General features: G+C 37.2%; 1 protein-coding gene across 11 annotated transcripts in view; it reads right to left on the reverse strand.

The window, feature by feature from the left end:
• CDC14B (cell division cycle 14B) overlaps positions 1-16,306 on the reverse strand; it is an 85,018-nt gene that overhangs the window by 26,987 nt on the left and 41,725 nt on the right. For all 11 annotated transcript variants that reach the window (XM_033123086.1, XM_033123090.1, XM_033123087.1 and 8 more), the window contains 5 exons: positions 11,095-11,171; positions 5,452-5,518; positions 2,885-2,947; positions 1,090-1,177; positions 560-790 (listed from right to left, as the gene is read on the reverse strand). In XM_033123086.1, the coding sequence (XP_032978977.1) occupies positions 560-790; positions 1,090-1,177; positions 2,885-2,947; positions 5,452-5,518; positions 11,095-11,171 (526 nt within the window). The remainder of the gene's footprint in view (positions 1-559; positions 791-1,089; positions 1,178-2,884; positions 2,948-5,451; positions 5,519-11,094; positions 11,172-16,306) is intronic.

Here is a 16,306-nt window from a genome sequence, read left to right on the forward strand (position 1 = left end):
TCTTCTGAATCAACTATCTAACAAGAGGAGAAAAGTCAAATAAACCCTAGTACATTCATCACATAATGTATTATTACAGTCATTCATTCATTCAATAAATATTTATTAAATGCCAAGCATTATTCTAGCAGTTAAGAACACAGCAATTTGTTAAAATACAAACTCCAAAAGACAAGCTCTTGGAGTTTGCTCTGCTCACTGACAGAACCTAGAACCTACCAAACAGTAGGCACTGAATAGTTGATGAATAAATTAATGCATTAAATGTAATAAGCCTTTGTAGGGTTACCTATGAGAACAATTTAATTTACTATGCTTTTCATATGAAATGACGGTTTTAAAAGCATTCTTTGTAGGTACAGCTTTTTAATGTCAATCACACCTCAAAAAAGTGATTTTAAAAGCAACTTACAAAAGAAAAAGAGCATTCTTTAAAAACAAAGGCAGTTTTATGTTTCCTGGCATATAACGTAAATGAGTATGGTGTTTCTACACATATATACATATATGCTCACACATATACACGTCCACCATGCTTTAACCAACCCTAGAAACATACCTTTACAATGTACTGCAATGGCACCCTCGGCATTTTCACAAATATCCAGAAATTCTTTGACGATGGCATCAGTAGGTGTGCTGCCATCCGCAAAGAAAAGATCATAGTGATCGAAACCAGCATTTGTAAAGTGTTTGGCATTATACATCCTTTTATTCAGACGGATAATGGTAGTAACGTTGTGATTCTTAAAATAGGAAATATAAGCCTCAGGAGAATGTTGGTGGTAACCTAGATAAAGAAATTAACAGATGTTATACAATGCAGAAAGAAAACAATGGATAACAATTTTACCTGTAATTGTATGGAAACAGTGTCTAGGCTAGGGATTGAATACCAATTTGATTACAACTGTAAAAAAATTAAAAAAGCTAAAATCCAGGCAAAATGATGTGCTGAAATGATTGAGTACACTAAATAATTAAGACCATCAAGCTTATTAGTTTAAAATTCTTGGGCCTGTTTCAAAAGAAAAAAAAGGATGGATACTTTTAATAGCAAAACTATACTTGTCCCATATTTTTGCATACCACTTTCAAGTCTGGTTCTTGAATGAGGTCCACAGAAGGCAATAAATTGATCTGGTATTATCCAATTTAAATCTCCATTTTCTGCTTTCTGCAATGAGAAGAACAGCACAATTCATTTTTAGACTTAATCTCTCCTCCACGCCCCGTTTTTCAATACTGAGAGTCTGCAGAACTTCAAATCCATTTGCTCTATCACAAAAGTTATTTATAAATGACCGTAAGACAGGAACTAAAATTTAGCCTGCTATGAGTATTCCTGGGGAATAGTTAGTTATCTTCTCCCAGTCCTAATCATTTTCTATTAACAGCATTTCTTTGCTAGGGTATCCAGACTTTGGAAAATAGAGCCGATTACTGCTATCCAAAATATACCTAAGAACTTTGGTTATTTTATCTAAGTAAATTCTCAATATGAGTAAATTCCAATATGAACAATCTTGACTCATTGAACAAAGGAGAAAAAACTATCTATTTAGGCTCCTGGCTTCTCAATATCTACTTTTTATTTGTAGAGAGACATCTTCCCTTCATTTTGCTAGTTATTTAATAAGATAGTAATAAAAAATTTTCACAAAACCACCAGGAAAATTGAAATTATAAGTATACTGAGATCACAGTATGTCTCTAGGAAAAAAAACGAATATAAACTGAAATTTAAAGCACTTTACCTCCTGGTATTAAGTCCTTTGGATTGAGTTACCATAACAATTATTCTAAATTCAAATTTAACAACAATAGGAATGGTTACACAAAGACTTACCGCTTCATTATTGGTGAGAATGTCTGCTCAAGATAACTACAGTAGGATAAAAGGATAAGATTCTACAAGCATTCTTGGCGAAAAAGACCTCTAGCATAAGCATCCTACTCGTAATCCATTTGGAGGGAGGAATAAATGGTAGAATCAAATTCCTTTATCTTTTAAAAAAAATACGCTGCATGAAAAAGCATCGAGGACATCTGCAGTTTTGCCTGCCTAGACTCTCTTCTTTCTTTTTTGGTCTGTGTGGCTTGAGAGTTGACCCCAGCACCCAGCTTCCTGGAGGGCCAGTCTTCTACACTCACCCAACCCCCACCCTCACCAGGAATCAGCCTGATTGAGGGCTAGGGACATGATCTAAGCCAAGCCAATAAGACTTCATGAGTCTTCGGCTGGAGCCATGAATGCTCTTTTCTGGTTAGTTTGCCAAACAGGTGAATAGAAGCTGCTAGTGGCCATCTTTATCTACTGAGGACTGGCTTGTGGACAAAGCCAGCTTCAGCCCAAATTTGGTTAAGTGTCTGAGTACCTGAATTTGGTCATGCATGAAGGTACACTTGCTCCTGGCCTTTTTACTTACTAGGTAAATCAATAAATTTTCCCATTTTTATTTAAGTCATATTTGTTTACTTTCTGTAATTTGCAACCAGAAGTGTCCTGACTTCATACAAACATTTATGATAAAAACATAATTTCCATAGGTAATTAGCTGTATCATAACTATTTGGGCATCTCATCAGATCCTATGCTAAGGGTTTTACAAACATTATCTCATTTAATAAGAAAGTCATCAATACTAAAGAAATTTAAACTGAACATTAAAGAAAAATGCCTGGAGCAGACTCATTCACTCTGGAAGGATGCATCCAATGCAGAAATCCCCACTAAGAACTGGGACTGCAGTAAAATGATAAAGGCTTGACTTTATTTTTAACTCTATACACATCTAAATTGTTCAATATTTTTAAAACAAAAATATTACTTCTGTAAGCAAAACATGAATAAGAGTTAAAAACAATATCCTTGAAAACTTACTTCATAGTATTCATATTCGTCAAGGTTAAATGAGTTGAAATTAAGGAAGCCATACTGCATTGCCTAAAATCCAAAGGAAAGCTTTTAAGAACAAAGGTGCAAATAAGTAAACAATTTCCAATCCAATTTTCTAATATCAAAAATTAGGAGGTACCCCCCCAAAAGCATTATTATATTTAGATTGCGTTCCAGTGAATAGTTTTCAAAGGAGGTGGGATATGTCTTTTAAAGGCTTCCATTATCTGGAAAATTAGTTATAACAGTATTTATTTTAATGAGATTTGACATTTTATTTTCCTTCACAATCATCCTATCTGTGTAGAGCTAAATAACCGAGTCTTCAAAGCAAACCTAACTTATCAGCTCAACACCAGTCAGGCTTCAAATATAATGCACAACCCAATGGTTCCTAAATAAATAATAAAGGGGAAAGAAATGTCAGTTGATCCCAAACAAATCCTACACTTCATAAATATCTCCACTTTCAAATTCTTATAAACAGTCTTGAATTAAGAGATGATTGTTCCCTCTACTAAAGAAAGCCGAGATCAACACTAAAATCCAAAATTTTAAGGGACAAAATATTTCTTCTTTCAACAAGAAAAAATACACATTTTCCGCTCTCTTCTCTAGCCTGACTTTGAGCTGCAGTGGACAGAGCATGCTAAGTGAAATAAGCAAAGGATCTCTTTTCTGAAACAAGAACGAGCTGGCGGCCTCTGAGAAGTATTCTCTGAGCCAGACAGTATGTAAGTTAGAATTCCTGATCAACAAGGTAATCTTGGTTCAAAAGGGGTGACTCTGTAAATAAATTTTACAATTTTAAAGTACTGAAATATGAATGAAAAATATGAATCCTATAATACCAACAAAACGTCCTGATTTTATGAAATACACCCATTTAAATTCTAATTCCAACACCAAATCCACGATGAATTTTATTTCCTTGATTCAAAATATTCAATATATGTCATGATTTTTGGACTAGAGATGTTCTTAACAGAATGATACAATAAAATGCAGTTTACAGAAAATTTCTATTCTCTTTTGAAATTCATACGGAGATCCTACTAGAAGTCGCAGTAAAATTAAGACAATTATATTTATAAATGTTTCAGGTATGCAATATTCTAAATCAGTCACAAATAAGAAATGTTTAAACTGAAAATCAGAAACTGTTGACTCTTGAATAAAATTAAATATAGTGTGAAAAGAGCAATCTTTGACCTGTAGTTCCAGCTAATTAGACTTTGTATGTAATATCTGATAAAAAACAAAACAAAACCCAAAGTCAAGAAATAATAGAATGTTATAGTAGACCATGTCCCAGGCCCTCAAAGTTTTTCTGCTCATTTTTTAAAGGTGGTGGGAGAAAGGAAGGCAGGCCCAGGGTCAGGACGGTATGTCTGCCTACATAAGCAGCTCCGTGGGGTCCATCTGACAGGGACTGTAACCGCAACCCAAAGGGATCATTTATACCTACTGTCCCTCGTCTCCTGAGGGCCTCCTCTGCCCATTTTACCTGCCTCAACTGAGGCCTGAGGGAGCTGCCTCATAGCCTGTGGGGACCATCTTAGTCAGCTCCACACATCAGTCACTGGTCTCCAACCCAAAGGAATTAAGTCCCATACCTCAATGCCTGATATAGGGAGAAAGTATACTAATTAATCTCTCAATCTGTATATGAATTAGTCCTCTCATTTTAACCCACAAAATTTCTGTCAAAATTCTCAGAAAGCCACCATATTTCATTATACAAATCAACCTGTGTTCCTTTCATCTCTGAAAATGGAAGTAACATAAAAACCTGAGCTATTGTTGAAGGCTTACTGACCCATGGGCTACTGATTTACAATTCTAGTTTCTTGTGCGGGCAGCCCTGACATCCAAGAAATATACCCCAGGGAGTGAGAGTTATAACCATGGTCTGCTGCGTCACCTAACTCCAGGGGACCCTGTTCATTTGGAATGTGATGTGAAAGGTGGCCTCTGGAGTCAAAGACAGCAAGCAGCCCTGGTTATAAAAGACAGGCATTATTTTAAAACAGCTTTGACAAAGCAGTAGTGACCTACTTAGTTTTATATAAAACCAAGTAACAAACTAATAGGCTATACAAATTCTGTTGAATTAGAAATTGATGGCTTGAAGACACAAAAACAAAGTGACAGTTACTGTGTTAAAAATTTGTCTGTTGTAAATAGGATTGGTGGGAAGCAGACCCATAAAATACATAAAGAGAACTTGGAAATCAGTAATCTGTTTTCTTTCTGTTTTTCTCTTGAAATCACAACACACTCAAACCCAATTCTGGGTTTAGAACCTAATTACACAACTCTGATTGTCTCCTGTTGCTCAAGTGCCTTTTCCCCCAACTCATGCAGAGAAGCACTCGGATTCAGAATAAACTGTTTTGTGGTTTGGTATCACTTTGGTATTAGTGGGAAAATGGGATGCCCCTGACACGCACATCTTGGAAGATGTTTGGGGAAGAAGGCCTAGTCTTCCTTGGACTGTACTTTAGTTCTCCAACACAACAGCGGGCACATACATCCGGCAAGTCACTTACCTTCTTCACTGCATGAAAACAGTCGAGAAGTGTAATGTAGAAATTGCAGCTCCCATAGGCAGCATCTCTGAAATCCCAAAAGTATTGAAATACATAGCTCAGTTAATCTAATTTTCTGCAGGACACTTAGCTTAAGACGAAGATGACTAGAATTTACAATCAAACACACACTCAGTTCAAGCCTCAAAAAAAAGGGGGGAGGAAGATACTTGCTGTTTGGCTTTTAAATAAAAGATAACTCACTGTTATAAATTTTACTGCAGTTTCTACCTACTCCAGTAGATAATGTTTTATAGACGTGGATCAATAATGGCCACTTCCTAAATTTTAAATGATCTCGCTGGATGATTTCTGGCTTTGATGGCTGAGCTTCAAGAGTTACTTCTTCGGTTCAACTAATCAATAATATGGACCCTGCCCCCCAAAAGGCAAGGCATTTGAATTTTCTCTTCATACTGGAAAATACCATATCAAACTGTTACCAGGAAAGACTGCTTTTTAAGTCTGTATATACGTATATCTGTGTGTGTGTGTGCACACATGTGTGTGTAAGCATGTGTCTTTGTGTATATCTCCATCAAGTAGGGAAAAAAGGTAATATTTGAAATTCTAGGTGAAAGCTAAAAAGCAGTTTGCTACTCTCATTGTGCTTTTACAATTTTTAACAATTTAACTGGATAACTTCTTTCTGATTCTTAAAGGACAACAGTGCCAATAAAACCAAAAGAACTAAGGTGTCAACTGCCTTTAGTAGAAATCGCTCTACTCTTGGGAAACGTTAAGTTAGTTTTCAGGTAACTCAGCACCACTTATCAATAATCTTACTACACCTCTTAATATCAGTTAAGAGTTCGTCCAGAAAAATAAGACATTCCTCCACTCCCACCTCTTCTCCTTTCTCCCTTGAGCCATTACAAAGCAAAAATTCTTGGAATTAGGCAAAATAAAAATTAATTTAATTATGATCATTCTACACATGCCAAATAACGGTGCCTACCTGAATGGTAACTATTTGATCCCTAGGTGGACTTGAAGCCATCCACTGCTTGCCTTGGTTGGATTTTCACATGGTAACACTACTTACCTGAACAATTAAACTGCACATCTAAAATTCTTAAATCTTGCACAAACCTTAAGAATGCAGATGATTATAGCAACATTAAGCTAACAATGAGGAAAAGTAAGGGCACCCGTTTCAGCTAAAATAGTCTTGCCCTCCCCTGAACTGGTCAGAATTACTGAGGCATGCTGAATGGTGGCCTCTGTGAGGACTGCACACAAGACCTGACAACATGCTTTTTTTCTTCTATAAGCTTCTGAATTTAAAAGATGTTCTCCTACAAGCTGGAAACAGTCTCTATTTTACCAAGAGCTGACTGACAATATTCAGGGAGGAGAAAAGCATGATGACCTGCAGCAGTGGCTCTCAGAGTGGGGTCCCTGGGCCAGCAGCCCCGGGCATCACCCAAACTGTTCATAGAAAGGACAGTTCTCAGGCTCCACTCCAGCCCCACAGATCAGAAGTTCTAGGGGTGGGGCCAGGAAAGTTTTGTTCTAAAAGGTCCTCCAGGGGACCAGGATGTGTTCAGTTTAAAAATCACTGAACTACAGAATCAACACAAATACTTGTTTTGTAGAAATAATGTTTTGATGACATAAGGAATGTTTTTACAAAGAGAAGCTAAGTTAAGAAAATGAATTAGTTTAGTCTAAAACAGGGGTGTCCAAACTGTGGCCCACGGGACAACTGCAGCCCGCAATCCATTGTTAATTGGCCCACAGCAAATTCCAAAAATATAGTTTACTTAAATAAACCAGGTGAGGCAATACGTACTTCACCCTGAGTGAGTGGCCCGGCTGTGTGTGTATTTTACCGCCTATGGCCCTTGGTGAAAACCATTGAAAAAAGTTTGGACACCCCTGGCTTAAACCAAAAGCATTAGTGGAAATAGGGTGAACTCTCAAGTTACATCTCAATGTTTTTAACAGTATCTCCTCAGTTAGCTACGATTATTATCTTCTTAACCTACTGATAATTCCTTTCTAATCAAGTTAAGGCATGTCGACTCAATCTGTGTGTCGACTTGATACATTTATTTAATGCATATTTTTTGAGAACCTACTGTGTGCGAGCCCTGCTCTAGTCAGTGATGATTCAACAAGCTCTGATCTGGGCGCGGCTACAGTTCTGCCTCAGTCATCACACTAGCTGAAGAGACAACAAGAATCTCTCTTTATCCCTTCATGTTTATTTCACTAACACTTCCGTTCTCCCACCTAAGCAATCAGGCTTCTTGAAACCAACAGAGTAGCATCTATGACTCTGGACATTAGTCTCTGGGGAAAGGAGAGGGCTTGGCACCATGATCCTTTAACAAACTTAGAAAACCAGATGAGAATCAATGGAGTACTGCTTAGAAACTGCAGAACAATATCAAATACCAGTTTTTAAAAATAATAGCTTTCACAGGAGATTGTATTCATAATAGCCCAAAATTACAAATAACCCAAGTACTCATCAAGACAACAATGAGCAAATAAATTGTGATCTATTCATAGAATGGAATGCTACGAAAACAATAAAAAAGAAGAATTATTGATACCTGCCACAACATGGTTAATCTCATAGATAGTATGTGTTTAACAAGCGAGATCCCAGCTCTCCAAAATGCATACTGTATGAGTCCATTTACATAAAGTTCAAAGGCAAGAAAAACTAACTGATGGTGGCAGAAGTCATAGTAGCGGTTACTTAGGGGGTTGGGGGTGGGTTACTGACTAGAAAGGGTGCAAGGAATCTTCAGGGGTGCTGGCAACGTCTGTATCTTGAACTGGGTGGTAAATGCCCATTATATATACATGTAAAAGTTTACTGTGTTATACACATAAGATTAGTGGGATTTTTAATTGTATGTAAGATATACATCTAAAAAAGAAAAAAAAAAAAGAATGTTCAACAAATGTTAGCTAAGGACCAGGCACTATACCAAGTATCTTAGATTCACGATATTACTTAATCCTCCCAACGGCATTAGACAGATACAACTATCACTCCCACTGACAGAGACTAGGAGACCAAGGCTCACATTTGTGAAGAACCACAGAGATCAGTGGCAGAGCCAGTGTAAACTCCCATCTATCTGAAGTCAATAGCTATGCTATTAACAGCTAAGTAATATCACCTCTCAAGAAAAAAGAGAGCAGCGACAAAAAAAAAAAAAATTAATTAAGCAGCAAAGGAGTAGTGTAGGTAATATCAAAGAATAAAAGTACTATATGCTCTTCATAACAAAAACCCATAGAAAATGCTGAACTATATACCATTTTTCATTTAGACAGGCAGAGAAATAGTTAATATAATTCATTAAGAAACCATACATATATATATACACATGTAAACTCAGTGGTTAAAGAATAATATCTAAGTTGAATTAAATCTAATTAAATATTGCTATGGAGCATAAAAGTTATTAACTATAAATAAATAAATGCTATTCTTGCACAATCCCTTGTTAACAATACTTTGTTAGCAGTTGTATTTATTCTATGCACTTGAACTGGCAAAGCTAGAAGGCTACAATGTAATTTCTTTCAAAATATTATCAGGATTTATTAATTCCAATTGGCCTACTTTCTAATCAGTAAGTTCTATAGAACAGTGTAAAATGTGGTAAAGCACCAGATTTTTAAATCTGTCAGAGGTGGACGCTTTTGTAAAACACAATAAATATAAAATACAATACTGTACTACTACTACATATGCAATTATCTTATTTTTGTAAACAAAAATGAATTACTAGAAAAATGGAAGGAAAAAAATACGAGCTCAAATCCTTCTATTATTTGATTCCACAGACATAAATATATATTAGTCTATGTATTTATAAATTACTATAAAAGTCTCAAAATCTTACTCTCAATCCCTGTACGTAGGCTGGTAACAAAAAGCTCAGTCTAGCCCCATTTCACAGGTCCCACTTTGAGAAACAATGCTTTAGATAAATCAAGTACCTGGCACCTGTGACTGAAGAGATTCAAATTTCACAAACCTAGCTAAGCCCTGTTTATTAGGGAATTACTTACTTCCGCTACTGGGACCAGGAGTAACTAACTTCACTTCTCAGTGCCAAACTTCAATAATTTTAAACACAGCTGTAGCAAATAGTAAGCAACATTTATTCTATTTTTGGCCCCTGTATTTAAATTAACATAAACTTTATTTTACATCAACAGTGTTTCACAGATCTTCGCTTACATTAGGTAAAATAACGTAAGCTTATTCATATTTCACGACCTTGTGGTATAAACTTTAAGAATGGCACCACTATAAAGGATTACCAATATACTGAAAAGTTCCGTAGAACAAAATTATCACTGATATCAGCATGCCTGTCACTAAGGGACCACAAACACAAGCATTTATGCTAAAGGAAGTACATAGTTGCCATTATATTTTAGGTTGAGAAAATGGAGCGTTCTTCAGTTTAGAAAAAACCCTTTCCTACCCACCTGATATAACAGAATATTTGAGATGGTCCATGTGCTAGGAAGAAAAGGTGTGATACTGGTTTCAAAGAAATTCTCTCATTTGCTATATCACTAATATACACTCTTGAGTGCAATATATAACTGAGCTCTACAGACTGTCCTAACAAATCTCTATGTCATAGAGTTAAGTCCCTAGACAGTCCTACAAAGTTATTTAAGGGGGAGATTCTGCCTAGGGTTAGGAAGACCTATCCCAAAGAAGGAAAAACCATCCCTTCAAAATCAGGCATTTAAGGTATATGCAACAACGCTCTAGCTACTGATTTATGGATGGAAGAATGATGCAATATTTGAAATTGTCCACACAGCACGCAAAAAGTAGAATTATTTCACAAATTTATTACACATTCAGCACCATGTAAGTATTTAGATTATATAGCTAAGTCAAGTATTTTGGCAGAGAATCTTTTAGAACTTAATTTGATTTAAAGAGAAAAAAAAACACAGTTTTTTTCAAAATATCTTCAACACAATCGTATAGCAAGTTTGAGAGGAGAATGAGATGTCATCCCTTTATGTAAAGAATTACTTATCAACCACCTCTATGACAGAGAATCTGGTTTTTCTAGTAGTGTTACATTAGCAACCTCACCCACTCTCTGCTGGCTGTGTCCCCAGGGAAAAAAGGGTTAGTTTTTACTCCAGAAACTAACTCCTGACTATAGGGAAAACTTATTCCTTCACTCTTCAGAACTAGACTCCTTGGTAGTTTGAGTAATGGTTAAGTCCAGGATTCTCACCTGATTATTCCATTTAGGACAATGGTTCTCAAGCATGAGCGATTCGATCACCACCCCTACCGCCACCAGGGACATAAGGCAATGTCTGGAGATATTTTTCTTTTCGACAACTGTTGTGGGGATGAAGGTGTTACTGGCATCCAGGGATACTGCTAAACACACTACAATCCACACGACAGCCCCCCACAACAAAATATCAATACTATTACTGCTGAGTAACCTAGATAAAGGGTAATATCTGCACCCACCCGAAAATGACTATTTACCAGGACTTGTTTTTTCAGAAACAACTACGCGAAGGTATTTCTGGCAAGGGCCTGATTAAACGAACCTACCATATCATTCTTATATTTACCTGAAAGGAATATAGGATGTATCTCCAAACATTAATTTTCTATATGCTTCTTCTGGAGTTCTCCCCAAATATATAACCTACATTTCAAAAGAGAAGAAAAAGGCAATTTACTTCTAAATGAAGACACAGTGCTGTCACTGCGGAGTTTTGTACGATTTCTACCCAGTCAACTGAGCCTTCCCAAGGATCCTATGAGTCACCCAGCATCCTGTCAGTGAATTCCTTTTGTGTTTAAATCTGCCACAGCTCGAATGTGTTGCTTGCAATAACATCTGTGACCAACAACTTTTCACAACAACCTTTTGTGGTAGAAGATATATAGTAAGTTACAAACAGATTTTCTAAATCAAGATGTTAGACTGAGCACATGCTTTTGCCACACCTCTTTCCTAAAAATCCACTAAAATGAGAGTCAAGTGTGGGAGGGCATGGGGTTGGAGGATGGGACGGGATTGGGATGAGGTGGAAAGTGACACAAAAGCAGAACAACGATTTTGATTAACTCCATCCATTTAGCTTGAACTACTTATAATACTGTACAGGTTTCCTACAAAACTGCATTTGTTTCTTATTTTCATTTGCTCTCCTTTATTTTCAGAAGTACGTTATGCTTCAATTTTTATCTGGTAGAAGAATACTGCAAGTAGATTCTTTAGCATTTGAGGTCCATAGTTGGTATTTCTTGCATTTCTGAAAATGTGTTGTTTTCAGCCCTGACATTTTTTTGACTGTGTATACAATTTTTGGTCTACAGTCCTTTTCTCTCAATAGTTTATAAATGTTGTTCCATTGTCTTCTCATTTCTAGTGTTGCAGAAGTATTTTACCACATTCCCTCCTCCTCCTCCTCCTAAGTAACCAGTTCTAGAAACTTTCGAGTTCTAGCATTTCACTGGCATCCTTATAAATGAGTCATTCTACTCCCATTAAGTTTGCCTGGGACTTTCTGAACCTCATTCTATCCGAAGGCACAAGACTTTTTTCTAACTAGAATCTTCCTGCAGGGCAGGGCATTTTCAATTCATGCATGGAGGGGCAGGGAAGAGGCAGCAAGCATTAGATTTGGCACACGTATCATTACCAAAATTAGACTCAATGCTAAAGCTCACCTTGGGATAATGCACTTTAAATTTTGAGCAGTAAAAAGAAGTCACTGCAAAAGTTCCAAATGTTTTATCTCCATTTCTTATTACATATGAGCTGTTTCCTTCAAGCAAATGCTGAGCATTCTGAAGTGAGGACCCATATCTTAAGTTTCCTTGTAACCCCTGGTTTAAACATTATATATGGACTCTGATTCACGGTTTAATTCACTGAACCTAAATCTATTTATAATAGTTAGGAAATTTTTAAATAATTGATTAACAGTTGACAAAAAAAAGTTGATATAAATATATCATTGGATTAAGAGAAATTATAAAAATCCAAGATCCAGCAGGATCTTTGAAAAATTAGAGAAGGGCATGTCCTAAAGCAGTCTAGAGTGCATTTTACCAATTTTGTTTTAAGACTAATAAATGGACATTTTCCCCAATGTCTAGCCTATTTCTCAGTATGATTTCATCCCATTTACTCTAAAAATACAAAATTAGAATTAACTAATTAGAATATACAGAATCGTATACCATTTGTCTACAGCAGCATACAAACCAAAAAAGGCATGTAACAAAGAACAATTAATTTCAAGAATAAAGGAATGCTTTGTTATCTAGTATCAAATTTTCAAGTACACTACTACTGACTCATATAAGAGGACAATTTATCACAAATTAACCACAAGGTCATCTATAACCTCACTCCTCATATTATATTTGCCTACATATTACTTAATACACACAACCTTTTAAGCATCAACCTATGAACTGACTTTCTATTTTGTTACTACTTATTTGGAAAAACAGTATAACAATTCTTTTATGAAACATTAAGAGTGTTTTAGGGCCGCCCGGTGGCTCAGGCGGTTAGACCTCCATGCTCCTAACTCCGAAGGCTGCCGGTTCGATTCCCACATGGGCCCGTGGGCTCTCAACCACAAGGTTGCCAGTTCAATTCCTCAAGTCCCGCAAGGGATGGTGGGCTCCGCCCCCTGCAACTAAGATTGAACACGGCACCTTGAGCTGAGCTGCCTCGCGGATGGCTCAGTTGGTTGGAGCACATCCTCTCAACCACAAGGTTGCCGGTTCAACTCCCGCAAGGGATGGTGGGCTGTGCCTCCTGCAACTAGCAATGGCAACTGGACCCGGAGCTGAGCTGTGCCCGACACAACTAAGACTGAAAGGACAACAACTTGAAGCTGAACAGCACCCTCCACAACTAAGACTGAAAGGACAACAACTTGACTTGGAAAACAGGCCTGGAAGTACACACTGTTCCCCAATAAAGTCCTGTTCCCCTTCCCCAATAAAATCTTTAAAAAAAAAAAAAGTATTGAGTTTTCTCATATTTAAAAAAAAAAAAAATTAAGAGTGTTTTTAAATCCAGCCCTTTCCTCCCACCCCAAATTTCCTCATTCTCTTCTAGTCTCCAACATGCTTCACTTCTCTTCTAAGACTTACTAGATAACACTATTCTCCGTTCTATTTTAGGACTTCCTAGTACACCCCCTCCAAAAAAACCACCCCTTAAACCAAAGAAAAACCAAACCAAATAAAAGAATAGCTTGGGGCCAATGAGGGTGAGAATAGGGTTTGATTCATTTGTGTATATGTACATGTATATGTGCAGATATACACAATTTAAGTGAATTAGTTAAATGAAATCCAGCGACCTCTTTCAGATTTTCCCTAAATTTCTAATAAGACCTTTCTCAAATTACGTAAATTTTTCCTTAAGCATCAGATTAATGATAATTCCTCCTGTTCAAGCCCAAACTTCTCTGGTTTCATTAATTACTAAAATTACAATGGTATTATTTCCTTCTAACTTTCAAAAGAAAAACAGTCTCTAATACATTAAATAATGGTGGGGTAGCCTTGGAACACAAGTTCAACTCAAAGACCACAGGAACAATGTGACCTTATTTTCCTTCGGGGGGTGGGGAGGAAACAAAACCTAAATTCCTAGTGATAAAGTTTTTAAAAATGTGATTTTTAAATCCAATTGGGACAAATACAACCAAAGGAAAATAAAGAACAAGAAAGAAGAAGAGAAAGGAAAAAAGTAAAAAATAACAGCAAAACAAAATCTAGTTGGGGATGCCTGTATATGAATAGATAATTAGATAACGAGATAGCTCATAGAGATAGCTCATTATCTAATGAGATAAGCTAAAGGAAATTTACAGATTCAAAATAAGTCTGTTTACACAATGGTCTGAATGCCCCCCCATTCATATGCTGAAATCCTAAATTCCAAAAGGTGATGGTTATTAGTAAATGTGGCCTCTGAGAGGTGGTCAGCGGTAAGGGTGGAGCACTCATAAATCAGATGGAGCACTCATAAAAGAGGCTCCAGAGAGCTCCCTCGCTCCTTCCACAGGTGAGAGCCCTCACCGGGCCATACTGTCACCCCGATCTCAGATTCCCAACCTCCGTAACTGTGAGAGACACATTTCTGTTGTTTACAAGTCTCCCAGACTCGTATTTTGTTACAGTAGCCCCAAAGGGCTAAGACACAACTATCAAAGCTAACAATCTATAATTATTAATTCTACACCCATTCACCTTTCCTAGTCAAAAGACCTCCCCAAAAGAAATTATTCTAAATTTGTTACTTAAAAAGAATCCTATAAATGGCTCCTCTATTAACACAAACCCTCCTGTCAGTAAAGTCTAAATCAATGCAATTTTATGACCCATCACTGTGTTCCCAGCAGTTTGGAAGCTAGGTGGCTTCTTACATCCTTTTGGTATATTTTCATGAGAAGCTATGTATATAGAATGCCCACTCTAATTCCACATTGCTGTCCAAAAATAGGGAGGAAGACATGATAGACAAAAGAGATACTGAACAGCTGTGGTAGCCAGCTTTCATACAGCCCCAATGATGCTCACCTCCTGGTGTTTCCACCCTCATGTGCCCCTCCCACAACAAATAGGGCACCCTAGTGTAAGCAACAGGATATTGCAGTAATGGCAAAGTGTGACTTCTGAGGCTAGATCATAAAAGACATGTGCTTCTGTCTTGCTTTCTCTTGGATTCCTCACCCCATGTAAATCAAGCAGTCGTTTTGTGAGGGCACACAGCCAGACCATGGGGCAAGGAACCGATCGATAGTCTCTTGCCAATGACCAGCACTCATCTGCCAGCATGTGAATGGGCAGTCTTAGCAGCGGCCCCGGCGGCCCCAGTCAAGCCTTCAGATGACGAGAGTCCTGTTGGATCCAGAAGCAGAAACACCCAAGCTAGCAGCGCCCAGATACCTTCCCCATAGAAACTGTTTAAAAGAATGTTAATTATGGTTTTAAGTCATTAAGTGTAGGGGTAATTTGTAAGGCAGCAATAGATAATACAGTAGCATAAACAGTAAGGAAATGATCATTTAAGTTTGTTAAAAGTGGATTAAAAAAAACCCCAAAACGTGACAAGGCCAAGATGTTAAGGTAAGGAAGCCTAGCCCCACGGCTTAGGAAACATCAGTAAGGAGAGTGTCGTCCTGTCTCTCTCTGTCTGTGTCTCTCCCTCCTTCCCTCCTTCCCTCGCTCCCTCCCTTTCTCTCAAGGAGCAAATAGCAATCTCACAAGACTGAAATATTGGGGTAGAAAATACCTGTGAAGTTATCAGTGCTTTTGAAAGTCGCAGTACACGGTTCTTTTTTGCTGAACAGTACTGTAGCCATTTCTATGACTTGCACCACTTCCATTTCTTAAATTACCATCTGTCTGCCCCCATCCCTGTGAAAACTCCTGACTCTGGATTACTGATCCGTTTCAAAACCTGGGAGGCACTATGTTAACAATGGCCGAATTAGTGGACTTAAACAAAAGGATCACAACTCAATCATTTATATTTCCAATCCTGACAATCCAGGCCTCAAACAATAAAACCCAATTATTTAGACATGTGCTTCTTTTATTCTATTCTGATATAGAACATTTTGAAGCCTATGTACTTAGAAAGCCTTTGGTACAGTTTTAAAAAACAAAAACATCACACAAGTCATCATATCTGAGTCAAGAACAAAGAGTATTTAAATACCACAACAAATGTGGCAGCCTGGTAAACTAGTAAACTATTTTCAAATATTCTTCATAGAGAAATGTCACAATGTTTCC

Source organism: Rhinolophus ferrumequinum, chromosome 12 (assembly GCF_004115265.2).
Source record: "Rhinolophus ferrumequinum isolate MPI-CBG mRhiFer1 chromosome 12, mRhiFer1_v1.p, whole genome shotgun sequence".
In the NCBI taxonomy this organism is placed as follows: domain Eukaryota; kingdom Metazoa; phylum Chordata; class Mammalia; order Chiroptera; family Rhinolophidae; genus Rhinolophus; species Rhinolophus ferrumequinum.